The 16,835-nt window shown below is 41.4% G+C and overlaps 1 protein-coding gene across 2 annotated transcripts in view; it reads right to left on the bottom strand.

Moving 5' to 3' along the window:
• Positions 1–776: 776 nt before the first annotated feature.
• arid1ab (AT-rich interactive domain 1Ab) overlaps positions 777–16,835 on the bottom strand; it is a 104,881-nt gene continuing 88,822 nt past the window's right edge. For both annotated transcript variants that reach the window (XM_079590504.1, XM_079590503.1), the window contains 10 exons: positions 11,852–12,061; positions 11,472–11,676; positions 6,900–7,032; positions 6,611–6,783; positions 5,972–6,113; positions 5,663–5,773; positions 5,412–5,508; positions 4,488–5,316; positions 4,268–4,398; positions 777–4,177 (listed from right to left, as the gene is read on the bottom strand). In XM_079590504.1, the coding sequence (XP_079446630.1) occupies positions 2,270–4,177; positions 4,268–4,398; positions 4,488–5,316; positions 5,412–5,508; positions 5,663–5,773; positions 5,972–6,113; positions 6,611–6,783; positions 6,900–7,032; positions 11,472–11,676; positions 11,852–12,061 (3,939 nt within the window). In that variant the 3' untranslated portion in view covers positions 777–2,269. The remainder of the gene's footprint in view (positions 4,178–4,267; positions 4,399–4,487; positions 5,317–5,411; positions 5,509–5,662; positions 5,774–5,971; positions 6,114–6,610; positions 6,784–6,899; positions 7,033–11,471; positions 11,677–11,851; positions 12,062–16,835) is intronic.

The following is a 16,835-nucleotide window of genomic DNA, read 5'->3' as shown; positions in this document are numbered from 1 at the left end:
CCTAACTATGCTAATCAACTTTTAAACTTGCATGCATTTCACATCCTACTTAAAATAATGTAGGCAGCCTAAAGAAGCCTGTATTTTTACAATATGCAATTATTACATTTCAAACAGCCTAGGTGTTTTCTTTGGGTTGGACACAATTAATCCTAAGAAAAAAATGGTGACTTGCAATTTGCAGTTCATAGAATCTTCCATACTACAGTACAAAAACAGTTCTGTAGAATCAGGCCTCCACCAAACAGCTAAAGACTAATGCATACAATCAGAAGCTGTTAAGTGTATTATTCATACTCTTATCAACAGCACTTGAGGATAACTGATCCAACAGAAATACATTTGCAATGGAATTAAATGGTACATTCACTTTGAAAGTTTACCAGCAGGAATATGAGACTTATTTAAGCACCTACCTGAATAGGCTTTTATTAGACTGTCAAGTTGTCCAAATCACTTTTGTAGTAGCACTAAAGGTTCTAGGTGAACAAACTGTGATTGTGTCACTGTCACCTATGTAATACATATTAGGATTTTTACCTTTAGGTAACCTTGTGCATTTGAAAATGTAAAAATTAATGTGTTGACAGTCTGATGTGGAATTAGCGGACAGCAACTTTGCACATAGTTTGTAGGATTGTAACAACAATTGAACGTATAACATTTACAAATTGTGGCTATACTTTCCAAACACTAGCATCTGAGCATTAACGTTTACTTCCATTATAAATGCCTTGGTTCCAACCACAATTGTCACTTCTTTTTTTTTTTACTGAGGAAAAATATATGTGGTAATCAAAAATGCAATAAATGCAGTCCATACATCTTAACCTGTATAAATTCATAAACCGCAAAACTGATCATTTATGTAAATAAATCAATCACAAACGTTTTACCAAGATTTAATGTACATTTATTCTTAACACGTGGAACATATAGTATAAAGATTTCATACGGAATAAATGATATTCATTAAGCCAAAAGGGGGGGAAAAGGAATTTACAACAAGATTTTAGCTACATCATCTGAAATACAAATATGAATCCATAGCACTGGAATCGACTAAGGAAACCGCTGGGAAAGAGGGGAAAACAAACTTGTTTATTGTATCTTTGTTCCGGTGAATGATGATGAAATCGGTTGGAGTTAATGGACTTGTCTGGTTTGATATATGCCTCTACAGCTTTAACAAAAGGAATTGAAATGTTATGTGTATGGGATCGCAAGGGCAAAAGATTGCATCCCTACAACCAGAGATGTAAGGAGAGGAAGGTGGTAAATAAACACATGGCAATGCGCAATGAGAGATCTGTTGAGTGAAACCTTTAATTCGTCAAAGATTAAAAACGGTGAAGAGCGCCATAAGATGAGAGAGAAAGAAAAAGAGCAAAGTGTAATTTACAACATCATTATATACACTGCAGCCTGGACTGCATCTAGAGCTCAAGACCAGTCCTAAGAGGTGATTTCTTTAAGGGTCAAGTCATACAATCGAGGGACAAAGAAGAGGTCGGGGTGTTGTAGGTTCACGTTACTTTGGGGGGAAAGCCATTTTTTCCTCTCTCAACATGAACTAAAATCATTTTTAAAAACTACAGTTTTTTTGCTGCCAAGCCAGCATTATCTCAGTGTGAAACAGTATTATTACAGTATGTTTACAGTTTTAAGGTGTACAGTACAGAAAAAAAGTCCTACAATCTACTGCACAGGCCTCCCATTTACATTTCTGTTCACAGCCAACGACCTGGTTCCTTTAGGGCTAAGTATATATTTAATCAAAGTTACAGCAATTTATACCACACACCAGAGTCTGCAAGTCCATTTAGCCTCCAAGAACCAGATTATGGTCGTCTCCATGCCCTTCCTCACCCGGAAGGTGAATATGGGCACAATTTTTCCCCAAACTCACTGTAAACGTGACAGCAACTTTGGTTACAGTTTTGTTTTTTGTGTCTTTTTTGTAATTTTATTTTTCCTTACAAAAAAAAGTCCAAAGGGCAGCGCACTCTTGCAGGTAAGGATCTCGATCGGCACATCCTTGTTAGTTTAATTCTTATACATGTCAAATCCATCGTGACTTAATGGTATATCCTTCCTTTAGAGCAAAGCAAGGATAGACAGGATAGACAGTGGAATCTGAGGTGATTTTGCATAAATTAAAAAAATGAACATACAGTCAGTCAGTTTCGCTGTTAAATTTTCTCCACTCACGCAGACACACACACATTAAAAAAACGAGTGGGGAAAAACATGATCACCCCCACGGCTGTCATGACTGGCCGATCAGAAAAAGTACGTCACAGATTACATGGGACACCAAAGAGTTCATAAGTGGGGACACCGATATGTCCAGTAGCCGTGACTCAAACAGCGTGAACTCCGAGTGGTTCTCTTCCACTTTGGCAAGAGCATACAGGGCTCGTGCCGCCCGCCGCATCATGTCCACACTAGTGGGCTCGAAGTGTGCACCTTGTAAGTGCAGTAACGAGCCCTGACTCTGTTGAAACTGGGTGGCTGCAAGACTGTCCTCCAAGAAGCCAAGAAGGTTTCCAACACTTCCTTTCTGCACAGCAATAGCCCGGGCCGCAACGCTGTCGCCTTGTGCCAGATTAGCTAGCAGCACCACTGCCATTTCCCGGCAGACGGGCACTTTGCGCTCACCGACCATGCGCACAAGGGAGCCGTAGAGCTTCTCCAAGCGGCTGAAAGGCGGTGTAGCCAGAATGAGGTCAACATTGTTATCCTGGATGCTAAGCTTACTAAGGGTTTCGAGGACGAGTCTCTGGGGAGACAGTGTCCCGTTGATCCCCAGCGTGGGGAAGGGGTCAATAGCTTCAGCCGAAGGGCACACAGCCCAGTGGAGCAAGCCATCCAGCAGTGGCAAGCAAATACTTTCTGGGTAGATGGAGAGGTCCAGCTGACCTGAGATGTTTGCTAATGTGACCAAGCAGTTTTCCCGCAAAACCTCAAGACAGTCCCACCACCACTCGTCTCGCTCGCAACTGACACCTTCATCTTCCTCCTCTTCTTTTTCATAGGTAACCGGTGCCTGCTTGCGTTCAGGATGTCGATGGTGCAACAGCACAAGTCGACCAAGTAACAGCAAAAGCCCTGGATGCTTTGACATCTCCAGGTCATTGCCAGGAATAAAGGAAAGGCTGCGAATAATGTTGGAAACGCAGATGCAGCGGCGAGAAAGGGCATCCTGCCAATCTGAGAGTGTACAGAGCGGCGTCTCATCCTTGCTGTGTGGCTCGTCTTCCAAGATCTTGATATTGCGACTCTGCTGTGCAAGATCGATGCCAAAGAGAAACATATTTTTGTCCTTGTCGCTATCCAGGTTGCCTCTGACTGCTTCCTCAGTCACAGAGCCTTGCCTCGCCGACAGAACGTCATCAATAGTGGCCGTTAAACTTGCCGACGTACTTGCTGTTGTAGTACTTTTACCTTCTGACAATGGTTGATTTGAGGATGACTGAGGTTGTACTTGTTGCTGCTCTTCATTTGTCTGAGCCTTCTGAGCAATATCCGTAACAGTTTCCACTCCTTGAGATACCTTCTTACGTGGCTCAACATTCACTGGCACCCGTTTCTGATGCTTCAAGAGTTCCATCTTGCTCTCAAAATGGGTTTGTATATGCTCTGTGGTGTCACCACCACCCACACTCCAATGGATAAGACCACTATCAAAGGCTTGCCGCCGACCCAATTTGCTAGTGCGCCCAATCACAAACGGGTCTTTTTTCCTCAATATCTTGATGGGAAGCTTGTCAAATTTACTAGCCTGCTTTGGCCTCTCCTGGGAGGCACTCGTGTCCTGCAATGGGGTAGATGATCTGAGATGATCTTTGCATGAAGTATCATCGCCTTCCCTCTCTTCTATGTCATTCTTTTCATTGGATTTTTGACCCTGCATAGACTCCTCTTTCTCCTGCTTCACCTGGACTTGTGACGTATGAACAGGGATGATCTCGACATCATCATCATCATCCTCATCCTCCTCTTCCATCTGCTCTGCCTCTGGTCCCTCCTCATCAGACATCTCAGGGTCAATGGCATCTGGGTCAATTAGGGTACGCTGCCCAGGGTCTCCAACCTCATACTCTTTCAAGATGCCAAAGATCTCAATGAGGCACCTTCGGAAGTACTCAACAATTAGCTCGAGGAAGCCAGGAAGCTGCAATCGGAACAGAGATATATTTAAGATAAGTCACAAGTTGACCAACCTGACCCATCCCTAGTCATATCGTATATAAAATGTACTGACCTGGTTCAGGTTAAAGTTAGAAATGCTGTTGTCATCATAGAGAAGAATATTAATGGTATCCAAAGCCCATGTACTCTCAGCTAACAAGCCTGATTTGAGGGACATCATGACTCGCCAAGCCTCTGGTGTTCCTGAAACAAAACAAAACCCAACTTTCAGAACACTCTATAAATGGACCAAGACACAAGTATTCATGGGAACGATGCTGTGACCCTCTTACCAATATCTTTCATGGTAAGCCGACGACGCGGTTTCAGAATGGGCTGCGAGGCCTCTATTGAACCTGGTGGGAATGCTACGTCTCTCCGAATCAGAGGGGGCTGCACTGACGGCTGGGCAATGTGTGACGCAGGAACTGGAGGTCCAGCCTTCTGAATTTTCATCCCCGAGTGCATGTATGGAGACTTACTGGGTGAGGTCCTATTCTCCATTGGTCTTGGCATGGGTGCAGGGCTGGACACTTGTGGAATGTGGTTCTGAGAGGATTGATAGTTGGGCTGAAGAGTTCTGGACATTGGTGGCCCAGAGCCTCCAGGCCCATATGGGGGCTGACGCTGGTTAACATGGCCAGGCCAAGATCCCTCATGGTTCATGCGCTGATCTGAAGGCATCATGTCTTCAGAACGATTCATGCTATGGTAGCCTTGACCTTGAGAAGGGACACCAGGGGGCCCCTGGCGATTATGATAGTTTGGGTAGTTCATCTCATTACGCCCAGGCCACATGGGACCTTGGGGTCCATCGGGGACTGAGGGCACACTCATGGAGCTACCCATCATCTGCGGCTGCATGGAGGGCTGGGAGTTTGGACCACCCATGTTAGGTCCTCGATCTCGCCCGAAACCAAAAGGAAATTGGCTCTGTGGGCCAGGTGGTCGTCTGTCTGAGCCTGGATAGGTATTATACTGGTTATACATATCTGGTTGGGACTGAGGTCCACCTGGAGCCTGGGGTCCCTGCTGCTGACCACTAAACGGGTATATGTCCCCTTCATGACGCTTTGCAGGAGGACCATAAACACCATCAACCGGTCTCTTCTGCGTGTAATTCTATATGAGAGAAAGTTTTTTTTTTTTTTTAGATCTTAGGCAATAACACAGCTACCAATAATAAAATAATTTTTAAAAGGTTGTGTTGCACTGACCGGTTGTTGTTGTGGGTACATTCCTGATTGTTGGTTTGGGTATGGTCCACAAGGGGGAGCACCTTGGCCAGGGTATTGATTACTGTAAGAATCATGCCTGCAAATCAAAAAATACATCCAGTTTCAGAAAGCCCCAAACAGCATGGATGTTCAATAGTGAGTAGCAAACAATAGAAATAAGCAATTGTGAAATTTAAATTTTAAGCATATAAACATTTAGCAAGTTTTATGAGGTTTAATTAAATGCTAACCTCTGCTGTTGTGGGGGCCGGTTGGGTGAGTACATCCCTGCATCTGCACCAGAAGGCATCATGTTAGGTTGTGGACCCATATTGCCATCTGGGCCCATACTTGAGTCTGGTCTGTAAGGAAATAAAGAAATGGCATTTTAAAAATGGCAACCGAAGACACTACTCCTTCGTTAGGTTGTGTTGGAATGTCAAAATCACTGCAAAGCTACTAAATATGAACACTTCATCAGATTTCAGTAGTGTTTTCATTGCTGTGATAAATTCAATGGCTACATTTAATAAAAAGGTAAAACAAATAAATGCCCTCACCTTCTGTCGTATCCTGGACCATATGGGTACTGTTGTCTTTGACCCATCGGCATATTGCCCATAGGTCCTGGGGCGCCTCGGTTATATTGTTCACCCATGCCACTATTTGGGCCTTGACTTGGGCTCATGAACTGCTCACCCGCTGAAAATGCAAACAGAGAGACACATTTAACATCCTCTTTTGTATACTAAAATATTATGTACCACCCATAATTATTATCATGGTGTGTTGTTTACTACATGACAAATCACTAAAAGTACAATTTATACTTACAAGTATAATTAGTAAATTTCAGGTTTAAAAAATATTGATTGTTAAAAGGCTGGACAAAACAGACACGTCACACTGGGATAAGAATCATAAGATGTGCATAATACTTTTGAGAGCAGACACTTTGAAAGTTTGAAATGTTCATGTAGTTTTGTACATACAAACTGGCTACACTGAGTAAACTGGTAACACAGTTGGCTCTAATATTATAGCAGGACAACTATAAATATTTCATCATAAATTGGGCCATAATATAACTGACTCGTACATAATGACGAGAGATAACTCCATATTACAAAGAAAACAAACAGAAACATTTACAAAATAAATCCTTAATATTACGTTGTAAGGATAAGACCAGTAGTCACCTTTTCTCATACCACCAAAGGGGTCCTTATTTGGCTCATAAGGCCCCATGCGGCCCATCATGTCTGGTCCACCCATACCAGGCTGATAACCTGAATTAGGGGTGACAGAGTTACGCCTGGAAAAAGCTGGATCCCCTCCATCAGCAAACGGGTCCTGTAAATTCACACTGCTCCTGTGTGAGAGATAATGACGGTAAGCTCAAATGAGAGACTGTGGCCCTTGAAATCAATTCTGAATATCCTGTCCCAAAACTAATACAGTTGATACAGAGGCACAATATTGACATACCTAGCACCAGGCATGGGTGCCATCTGACTGTGCGGTGTTGAGGCAGGTGTAGGGGGCTTCAGGTCACCACCTTCGGCCATAGAACTGCTGGTGGACTGAGGCGTCTGAGGACCCTGTAACGATCCTGATCCAGCTAGGAGGGGGGACATATCAGATTTGTCAGTCAGCAAATCCTAAAGGAAGTTTAGGTGGTCATATTGTGTGAATAGTAAACTGTGCTATAAGAAACACTAGAAAACAAAAATCCCTTTTCACATGGCTGTAATTTAAACATCAAATATGTTCTGAAGTGCTGCGTTTGTTGTTTCCACAGCACTTTCACTGTCAGTGTGGACAGACAGCATGCCAACATGCAGCGACACACTTTCAAGGAAATGTGCTGAGCTTGGCTCATTTGGCAACCTTCCCCAGCCTGAAATCAGCTGTTTTTCATGGCACTTAATCTCATTTGAGGACTTTCCCCCACCGATGACACAGGGAGAGGTGCTCTGCCAGCTAAGTGCTCAGAGAGTAGCATCCTAAGGTTTGAAACTCCTTATCCCAGCATGACAGAGTCTCCATTACTACCACTCAACCAGCAGCTAAGTGCTTAGTCATGTGCTGAGAAAGATGAGGCGATATGCCTCATGGGTGGTCAGTTGGATCGCTTGAGTACTCCGATAAACAGGCAGAGTACTCAAATGCAATTCATAACATTACAAACGAGGCCTGATTTTTGGTGTTTTTGCATTTAGCTATCTGCTTGTTAAGTCGTGATGTATCAAATACTGTTTTCCAGGTCCAAGTCTCAATTCTTCAACTGAGAATACTATTTCAACAGATGTTAATGAGCACAGTTTTTTTTATAGCACACATTTAAGCAAAGCTTTTAAAAAAATCTGGTTAGGGATGTCACAATATTCCAGTAGTCAGTACCAATACCATTAACATTTCACAGTTCTCGTACCAATTTCGGTACCACAGCTAAATCTGTTGGAACTATTTTTCCAACTATTTGAAAAATATTAAATTAAATTCAATGAGTTTATTATTTATGATGGTAATCATAAGCAAATAATACATATAAACATAATACAGGTTACATGCTGTTTAAAAGTAAATAGAAGGTTGCTTTTTTTTCACTTTTTATAAACTATGCACACATTACAAGTATTAATACTACATTGAGACGTAGCTAAATCTACTGTACAACAGAAGCCTAATATAATTATTTCTGTAAATTTCTTTAAGTTAATCCGAACTATTATTTTAACAGGTTGCCGTAAAGACCTTTGAGTTTGTGAGCGTGTATACGACGATAGTTTCTCAAATGAAACGGTAAAATGCTCATGAAGTGATTCTCAGTGCGGCTCTGGAGATGAAGTTCATGCGTTCATGTTCTCATATTGTGAGGCAGCAGAGATAGAAAACACTGCGAGCTTAAGTGTGTGTGGTAAATAAAGCCGCGTGTCTGCACCATTCATTCACACAGAGACACGCAGGATTAATATTTAAATAGTCTTTTTGTAGTTTAATATTCACAGACACTAGTATATATCGTGGTATATATCGGCTACAGTGCTCCTAGTAAAAATGTTAGTCTGGAGCCCTGCGCTTAGATAAATTCGAGGGTACCGAATATACCCGGTACTACAGAAATGCTGGTATCGTCACATTTTCAAAATTCCAGTACCGACTTGGTACATTTACATTTATTCATTTAGCAGACGCTTGACTTACAAATGAGAAACAATAGAAGCAATTAAACTAGCAGTAGGACAACAGTATGTAAGTGCTATGACCTTTCACAGTACAATCCAACGGGAAAAAAAAACGGATTTTTTTATTTTTTAGAATGGATAAGAAAGTGTTAGTAGTACTGGATCAAGTGCTCAAGTGTTGCCGAAAAAGATACGTCTTCAGCAGTTTCTTAAAAATGGCTACAGACTCAGCGGTACCGAAGTACCGGTACTTTTGACAACCCTACTTCCGGTATACCATTACAGTCTCTCAGCTCTCAACCCAGAAACCAATATTTGAATGAATCATAAATTCATCACTGTCTGGCTAACTGACATTTCGTTATGGCAATCAAGGTTAGGATCATGATTTTTCAGTATTAGCACCATTTGTTTGCTTTTGGAGTGTTTTGGAGAGTGTTTGATAGTCTGATAGAGAAATGTTTTGAACTTCCTTATCAAACTTTCCTGTCTCTTTTTTGTAAGTCCTTGAGTGCTCATGCCAATCCCAACCAACATAATTAACATGTTTAAGTAGACTTGAGCCAATGTGCATAAATGTCAGAGAGCAGGGAATTATGACAAGAGACACAAATGTGTGTGGATGAACAGCATGTTTTTACACCACATGTTGCAGCTCATCTTGCTGCCAGCTAGAGGACGATTACTACTGGCATGCCTGTTGGATGACTCATGCTTTCATTCATTAACTCGTACACACATCGGGGTCACTGCCAGGTCAGACGTATCCGTATCTCACACTTCACACATGCTCTTTAACACACGGCACAATACCTCAGCCTCCCTCCTCTGGGCAAGGATATCCCTCAAACACAGATAAAGAGGGGGGAGGGTGGGAAAAAAGATGAAGAAAAACCCAGCTTGACTTTACATATCACTAACCCCTTCGTTCACCAACCCCCCTCCCCTTGGTTCAGCCCTCCAGGGGTTTGCCTCTGAATCCTAAGGCCAAGAGAACGCAATCTGCCGGAAGGGGAGGGGGAGCTCATGACACTGTGCCAAGCAGACATGCTCTACATCACAGGGGATCCCCTTTAACTCACCCCATTTCTCTTGTAATCTTAGTTTCAACAGAACTTACACTCTTTTAGATGAGAAGTGTTCTTGGATTGAAAAACAGCTGGATAGACTGAAACAGAATGGAGTGCATAACCCAGCAGTCTCCTTAAGCATACTTAACACCCAGGCTTTTTGCCAGTTTCATATAATAGGCTGGACACTCCGGTATTGTTGCAGACAAATGCTATGCTTGATACAATACGGGTGCCTGTCAGGTGCACATCTCCTTCTGACTTGTCCATTATTTTAAAAGTGATATTCGTGTGCTACATAACAGCCAGAGATATTTAAAATAATAATAATAATAATTAGCATGAGACACTAATCGGGATGCAGTGATTAGTCACAATTTAAAACATTACAGTTAATTATTCGCAAAGGCTCTGCTACACTGTGTTTCTGTTGCACGGAATGAAACTGTTGCAATTAGCATGAAACGAAAACAGTTACAGCAGCTTAAATTGCCGTGCTCAGGTTAATAACGCAGGATATTTTTATTTTATATTAAAAAAAATTATATGATTATATTTATATGTAAAAATTAAAATTTATACAAAATGTATTTGGGCAAAACAACAAAAACAAATAACAGTATAGGCCAAAATAGTTTTGGAGGGGTTAAAACCATTGACCAAAACTCCTGTTTAAATAGTGCTTCTTTTAGTCATGTCGGCATGCATTTTGTGTGCACAATGTGGATAAGTTACAAATAGTGTTCTAAAAAATATATATATTTTTTTATCAATACTGAAATATCTCAAACGGCTCCAATACTTATTTCCAGCAGTATCAACACACTGATACCAGCTGCACTTTCTTGCACTCATCTCATGACAGCGACTTGACAAGTCCCAAATTTAGTTTTTTTTTTTTTTTTTTTTGGCTTATTGCGTTTAATGCTAATTAAATATTATAATCTTATCAGTTAACGGTTAATAATCGGTTAACGAGCGGCGGTTGTTGGTCGGGAAAATTAACCGAAATGAGCATCCCTAGTCCAAACTGTATTTCCTGTTTTTGGCTAAATGAAAACATTAATTTCGGCAGCAAAATTCATCAATATATTTTCCAGCCCTGAAGATAGAAGTACAGTAGGGTATAAACAGAAAGGAGAGGTAGCTAGCAGTACAGTAAATATCTATAAACGATAGAAGAAATGAACGTCAAATGTTGGCGTACAAACATTACCAGCTGTATTAAACCACATCAAAGCAAAATTCCATTAAAACAAGACATGCACAGTATAATGTCACATTTACAACCACATTAATCTAGCTGGTTACAGGTGCATTATAAATGCAATGGGAAGAGGCAATGGGAAGAGGTTTATGTCCAGGCAGTTATCGTCTTTCAAGTCTGATTATGTCAGCTTTCCTGGACATCATGAAAACATTGTACCAGCATTTGGGAAACTGACTCAGAACAACAACGCATTAACCTTTCCTTCAAATTCATATGCTTCAAATCTGCCCAAACCTGTGGTAATCTTACACCAAAAAGAGAAATGCTGAAAGCAAGCACCAAATCTCACAAACAGAGAGAACGTATTTGATGTTTAATACACAACTCTGTGAAGAGGGATTGTGGACCAATAAGATTGCACAATGGCACGGCTACCCAGTGCAACATTGCAAAAATTAAAGACTGAAGAACTAGCATGTGAAGTATGCCTTTTTGCATCACACCTGGTTATAGCATGGCATTGGATTTAGTTTCAAATCAAGGTATTATGACCAAAAAACAGTTTCCAGTTGTTGGGCATGTCTGCACTGACCTGGTGATGGGGGCTGGACCTTGGCCTGGTTCTTTTTAGGGTCAGTGTTGAAGAAGTCAGGTGGAGGGTCTTCCCCTCGCTCGATCTTGCACTCAAAGGCGTAGAGACACTGGATGTACTGTTTTTTCAGAGAGCTTGCCGCACTACTGGATGTGCCCACATTTAGGTTAGTGGCTAATTCCCTCCACTTTTTATTCTTGTTCACCTGATAACAGCAGACAGACACGATTTAATGACTGTGATAGGCTGAAGAGACCTTTAGTGAACTCCAAAGCCAACATAAACCAATATAAGCATTTCATATGCAAATCACAAATAACTCCTAATGAAACCATTCTGTAATTTACAGCTACCATATCAGGAGAAGTTCATCTCCACACCTGAGTGAGGCCGCCAATCTCTTTGACGGACACGTAGAGGCGAAAGAGGTCAAGGGGTTTGCGGCCCACCGCAGGGAGATTGTTCATGCCCATGGCTTTCTCCTCAGCAAATGCAAGGTAACGATCCACCCACATTTTCCGCTCTGGTTCTGGACCCAGCTCATACAGACGGGTTATCTTCTCATTAGTGGTGGTAGAGGAACTCGACTTCTGCAAGGATGAAAAAGCAAAAATGGAAAAATGGATGCATATAGTAGATTCCTGCTGTTTAGTTATGGGGGGAAAAAACATGTGATTTTCATAAACATGAAGCACTGAGGAGGGGGGTGGGGGGTGGACTATCAATACACTGATATATCAACACGGGTGTATATGTGCAATGTGCATTTCAGTGGAAAAGCATTTTCATTAATGATGTATAAAGCCAGGACTGCAGGGAGCAATTTCAAAACCCCTGAATGTGCATTCCTCCCCATGTACATTCTCCGGCATTCACAACCCTCCATACAGATGATCAGTCAAGCGCTGTTCACAGAGCTAAGAGAGGCCCATGTCCTTGAGCTTAAGAGAGGCATGTCGGCCAACAAAATTAAGGCAGAGACCCTGAAGATCTAAAATTTCATCTTTTAATATAATTTCAGTATTAATAGTGTGTATCTGTATTATTATTCTTTATTGGTATTCATGATCAGTTGTATTATCTTATGGAGTTTAAATGCATGTGTTTGAATGCATGAAGAGTCTAATGGTCCATGTGAGGATCACATGTCAGACAGAGGGAAGCTATATTTTGCTGAGGGTGTGTAACAGTGTACAACAGTTTCCACTGATGCAAGCATATCACCAATGTAAACAACAAGGATAGTTCTTAATATGGAAGTGGAGTGTGACATGTTGAAGATGACATATAGGCTACGTTCCAATTTTAAGAAGCTCAAAGCAACATGTTTGTTACCTTAAATGGAAGCTGTAAGTCTGTCTGTGATGTATATAAGCTGAATTTCACTGTACCACTTCAGAGAAACACGGAAACGCATAGACCTGGCGTGAATACAACATCTTCTCAAAGTTTCTCTCCTGACATATAAGAATAAAAGATTTTTCTTGGCAAGATAACTGGTGTCTCGTCCCGTGAATCAATACCGGGGAAAAGAGAAATAATTCTGAATCTACATTTTGGCGTCACGAACAGGATGCTGATCGGGCATTTGTCTCATCATTTCAGGTAAGACTTTATTTTATTCTAAATAATTATAAGTCTGCCTGGTGATTAGACATTGACTGAAACTGCTTAAAAGAACTGTGTGATTCGGAGTACCAGTTGTGTTGCCAATGAATATATATGTGTCAGAAAAAAGGAAAATAATTAAATAATTTGAATTTGATGTGACTTATTTGAGTTGCTCTGGTCAGTAAACCTCTGAAATATTGAATGAAGCTGGGGAAGTCTTTTTAATTTTTGAAAAGACTTTAGAAAATGGACCTTTGTTAGAAAAAGGCCATTTGTCAAATTTGTAGAATTAGCTGTAAGGCGATTTAGCAATTAGCTTGTTATGACTGGGAGGTGGTTGAATATGATGAGACTGTAAAAACCGAGGGCAGATTTTTCTCTACATATTTCAACACACCGAAGAATCGTTTCAGAAGGGGACGAGGATAGTGTGACAAGCGGTGATTTATAGCGGTTTAAAGTGGCGGGTCTGTGCTCCGGGTTAGCTCAGTGCAGTATATAGAGATACAAAGAAACCCTAAAACGTTTAAATACGCAGAGGATTGAACCCTTAGAAGAAGGGAATCAATGTAAAAGGAGCTAGAATCGCATGCATTCTAATTTTTGACAATGAAGCTGTTCAGTGTTTGAGGAGGTTGACTGATCTGAGAGCAACTTTTAAAAATAAAATAAAATTATATGTAGGAAAAACAAATCAATCAATTGATCTGAGACAAGCAAACAAAGAAAACATAAATTATTAGAGTTAACCTTTTTGTTTCTGTTTTTTGTTTCCTTTTTCCCTTTTTTTGTTCTTGAGTAAAAGACGCCAGGTGGAAAGGGAGAAAAGCAGAGGGAGAAAAGCAGAGGGAGAGCAGCAGAGGGCCTCCCCTGGAATTCACACACACACACACACACACATACATACATACACACACACACACACACACACACCCACGCACACAAAAATAGCCCTGCTGTTTTGAGCATACAAGACACAGAGTGACACAGAGTGACAAATACTCTGCAATGGCAAGTGCCTATAATAGCAGAACAATATCTGCTTGGTACCTGGAAAGGAAAAATAAAAAGCAAGCTAAGTTTTTGAAGAAAGGATTGGACATTAACGCATCTATAGATGTGCAGTTAAGCTGGTTTGAGTCCCAGAAAGACTCCATCAAGTCAAAAGTGTTTCCAATCCTTGCCGCACATTGGATTTTAAAACAAGGTGGAATTTGTTGCGGTATTGATGGGTGCCCAACTCCACTTGTCGAAGCCATGAAACCTCAAATTGAAGCATATAACAAATTGAACAAAATTATGTCCATTAAATGTTCAGATGGAGAAAATACAACCAGTAATGATTCATTTGATCCAGATTGGACAAATATAATAACTGAAGCTGAAAAGAAATATTCTCAAGCACCAGTGAAATCTGCAACAACTGTAACGCCGCCCCCTTACAACCCAATTTATCCAGTTTTGCCTGAACAATATATAGATTCATCTAAACCTCTGATACAGCCTCAAGCTTCGAGATCAAATGGAGGTCCAGTTGACAAAATGTATATTGCATCTGCACAAGCCGCTCCAATAATAATGAGATCTAAATCAGTTCAGCCAAACAGAGACATGTTGCGAGGTACACCAGCTCGTAATTATGGATCGGACTGGGGTGAGGAGACGAGAGATGACGACATGATCACTGTTGACAAAATTGGACCTGAATTTTCTTCACCTGCTGTTAAAAGGGAAGGATCTGAACTAATGACAGAAGAGAGACCATTCACACCAGGAGAACGTCAAGCCATTCTCACAGCCCTGCCTCCTCTGAAGAGACAAGATCCAAACACAGAGTTTTGGCGAGAATTAGACTCATTAGTCGAAGCTCATCAAATGACATTAAAAGACATACACACCATTGTAAAGGCAAAAATCCCAAGAGACAGATGGGAACGCTTGCCAGCATCGATCACAACAGCCCAATGGATAGACTTGTGGGTTGATGGCCAGGGACGACCACTGGGTCTTTGGCAAGCATTAGATGAGTTCCGAAAAGAAATCCAAGAAATCTTGGGCAGCGGTAAAATTCCTTTCACATTAGTGACATTGATTAAGCAAAAGGATGATGAATCTCCAGATGAATATGCTCTACGTAAGTGGAATTCTTATGAGAGATGGGCTCTCTGTGCCAAGAAACAACCTGACAGAGATGATGTACAGTTCACTGACACACTTGTGGATGGACTTAGCGCAAAATACCAACAAGCCTTATCACTTGGAGTCAATCCAGGTGAGACATTTGATCAAATTATGCAATGGGCTGGCCGCTTAGAAATGGCTATGAGATCAAACAAAGAAGAAGGAAACAAGCCATATCGAAGAGGAGTGGCAACAGCTCAATACAACATGGATACAAGGAAAAAGATGATTGTTTGCCTCCATTGTGGAAAGCCTGGACACGTCAGAAGAGATTGCTGGGCTAAAGGAGGTGGAGCAGAAGGTCAAGGTCAATCATTTAAACAGGCCAGTGTAAAAAACCATGATGAAACCTCTCAAGGGAAGACGTGGACTGAAGCACAAGTCCGTCAGCTCATTGAGGGGATTATGCGTCCGCAATAGGAATCAGCGGCCCCCTGTTTTGGTAAGAAAAGAGACAATCGCCTTTTCATCAATGCATTAATAGGGGGCCACCCATGTGACATTTTGGTTGACACAGGAGCAGCAATTTCAATAACAGATTTGAACTTACCTACAACAGATGAAACAATGGAAGTTGAAGGAGTTGGAGGAGGTATCACAAAATTTCACAAAAGTATTCAAGTTCCTCTGCAAATACATGAAGATGAAGTCTTATGGACATCTTTCTGGGTGGGGCCAAATTCACAAGGAAGCCTTATTGGCATGGACATTCTTCCATTGTTAAACATGATCATATTCACAGACAGTCGTCAGATCGCTACAACAGCTGGGATAATACCACACGAAGATCGCACATGTAACCTAAGGTCTGTTGGTACAGCAAAACCAATTATCAGAGACTGGGGAAAAGACGGTGTGTGGGGTCTTCTGTGCAGTGTATATCCGGATGTCTGGGCTAAACACAAATTGGATTGTGGCAAAGCCAACATTGATCCCATTGTTATTGAAGGACCGATACATGCCCCTCATAAACAATACCCCATCCGACCTGAAGCAAGACAAGCCGTGGAGGAGATAGTGGCAGACTTGGAAGCTGAAGGAATCATCAGACAAACTTCATCTACCACTAATAGTCCTGTCTGGCCTGTCAGGAAATCCGATAACTCATGGCGACTAACTATTGATTACACAAGACTTAACAGTGTAACACCAAAACCGCATCCTATTGTGGCCAATCCTGCCACCATTTTGAATGATATTCCATGTAATGCTAAAATATTTACGGTACTAGATGTACTGTCGGCTTTCTGGTCTATACCTATTGACGAAAGATCTCAAGAGAAATTGGCCTTCACAGTGGGCGCAAAACAGTATGTTTGGAATAGACTCCCACAAGGTCTTAATCTTTCTCCTGTTGTATTTCATAGAGCTTTGAACCAGTTCCTAACGGAGCACAAAGCTGAAATTGAGAGTTCCGGAAGTGTTTGTCTCCAATATGTGGATGACTTGCTGATTGCAAGCCCAGATGAAAACAGCCATATATTTGCTCTGAATATCATCCTACAAGCCCTTAGGAAAGGAGGATTCAAAGTCAACCCCGACAAGGCACAGCTGGCAAAAACCAAGGTGATC

Source organism: Phoxinus phoxinus, assembly GCF_949152265.1.
Source record: "Phoxinus phoxinus genome assembly, chromosome: 19".
Classification (NCBI taxonomy): domain Eukaryota; kingdom Metazoa; phylum Chordata; class Actinopteri; order Cypriniformes; family Leuciscidae; genus Phoxinus; species Phoxinus phoxinus.
Note: the sequence above shows the minus strand (reverse complement) of the source record. Positions and strands in the feature narration are given on the sequence as shown.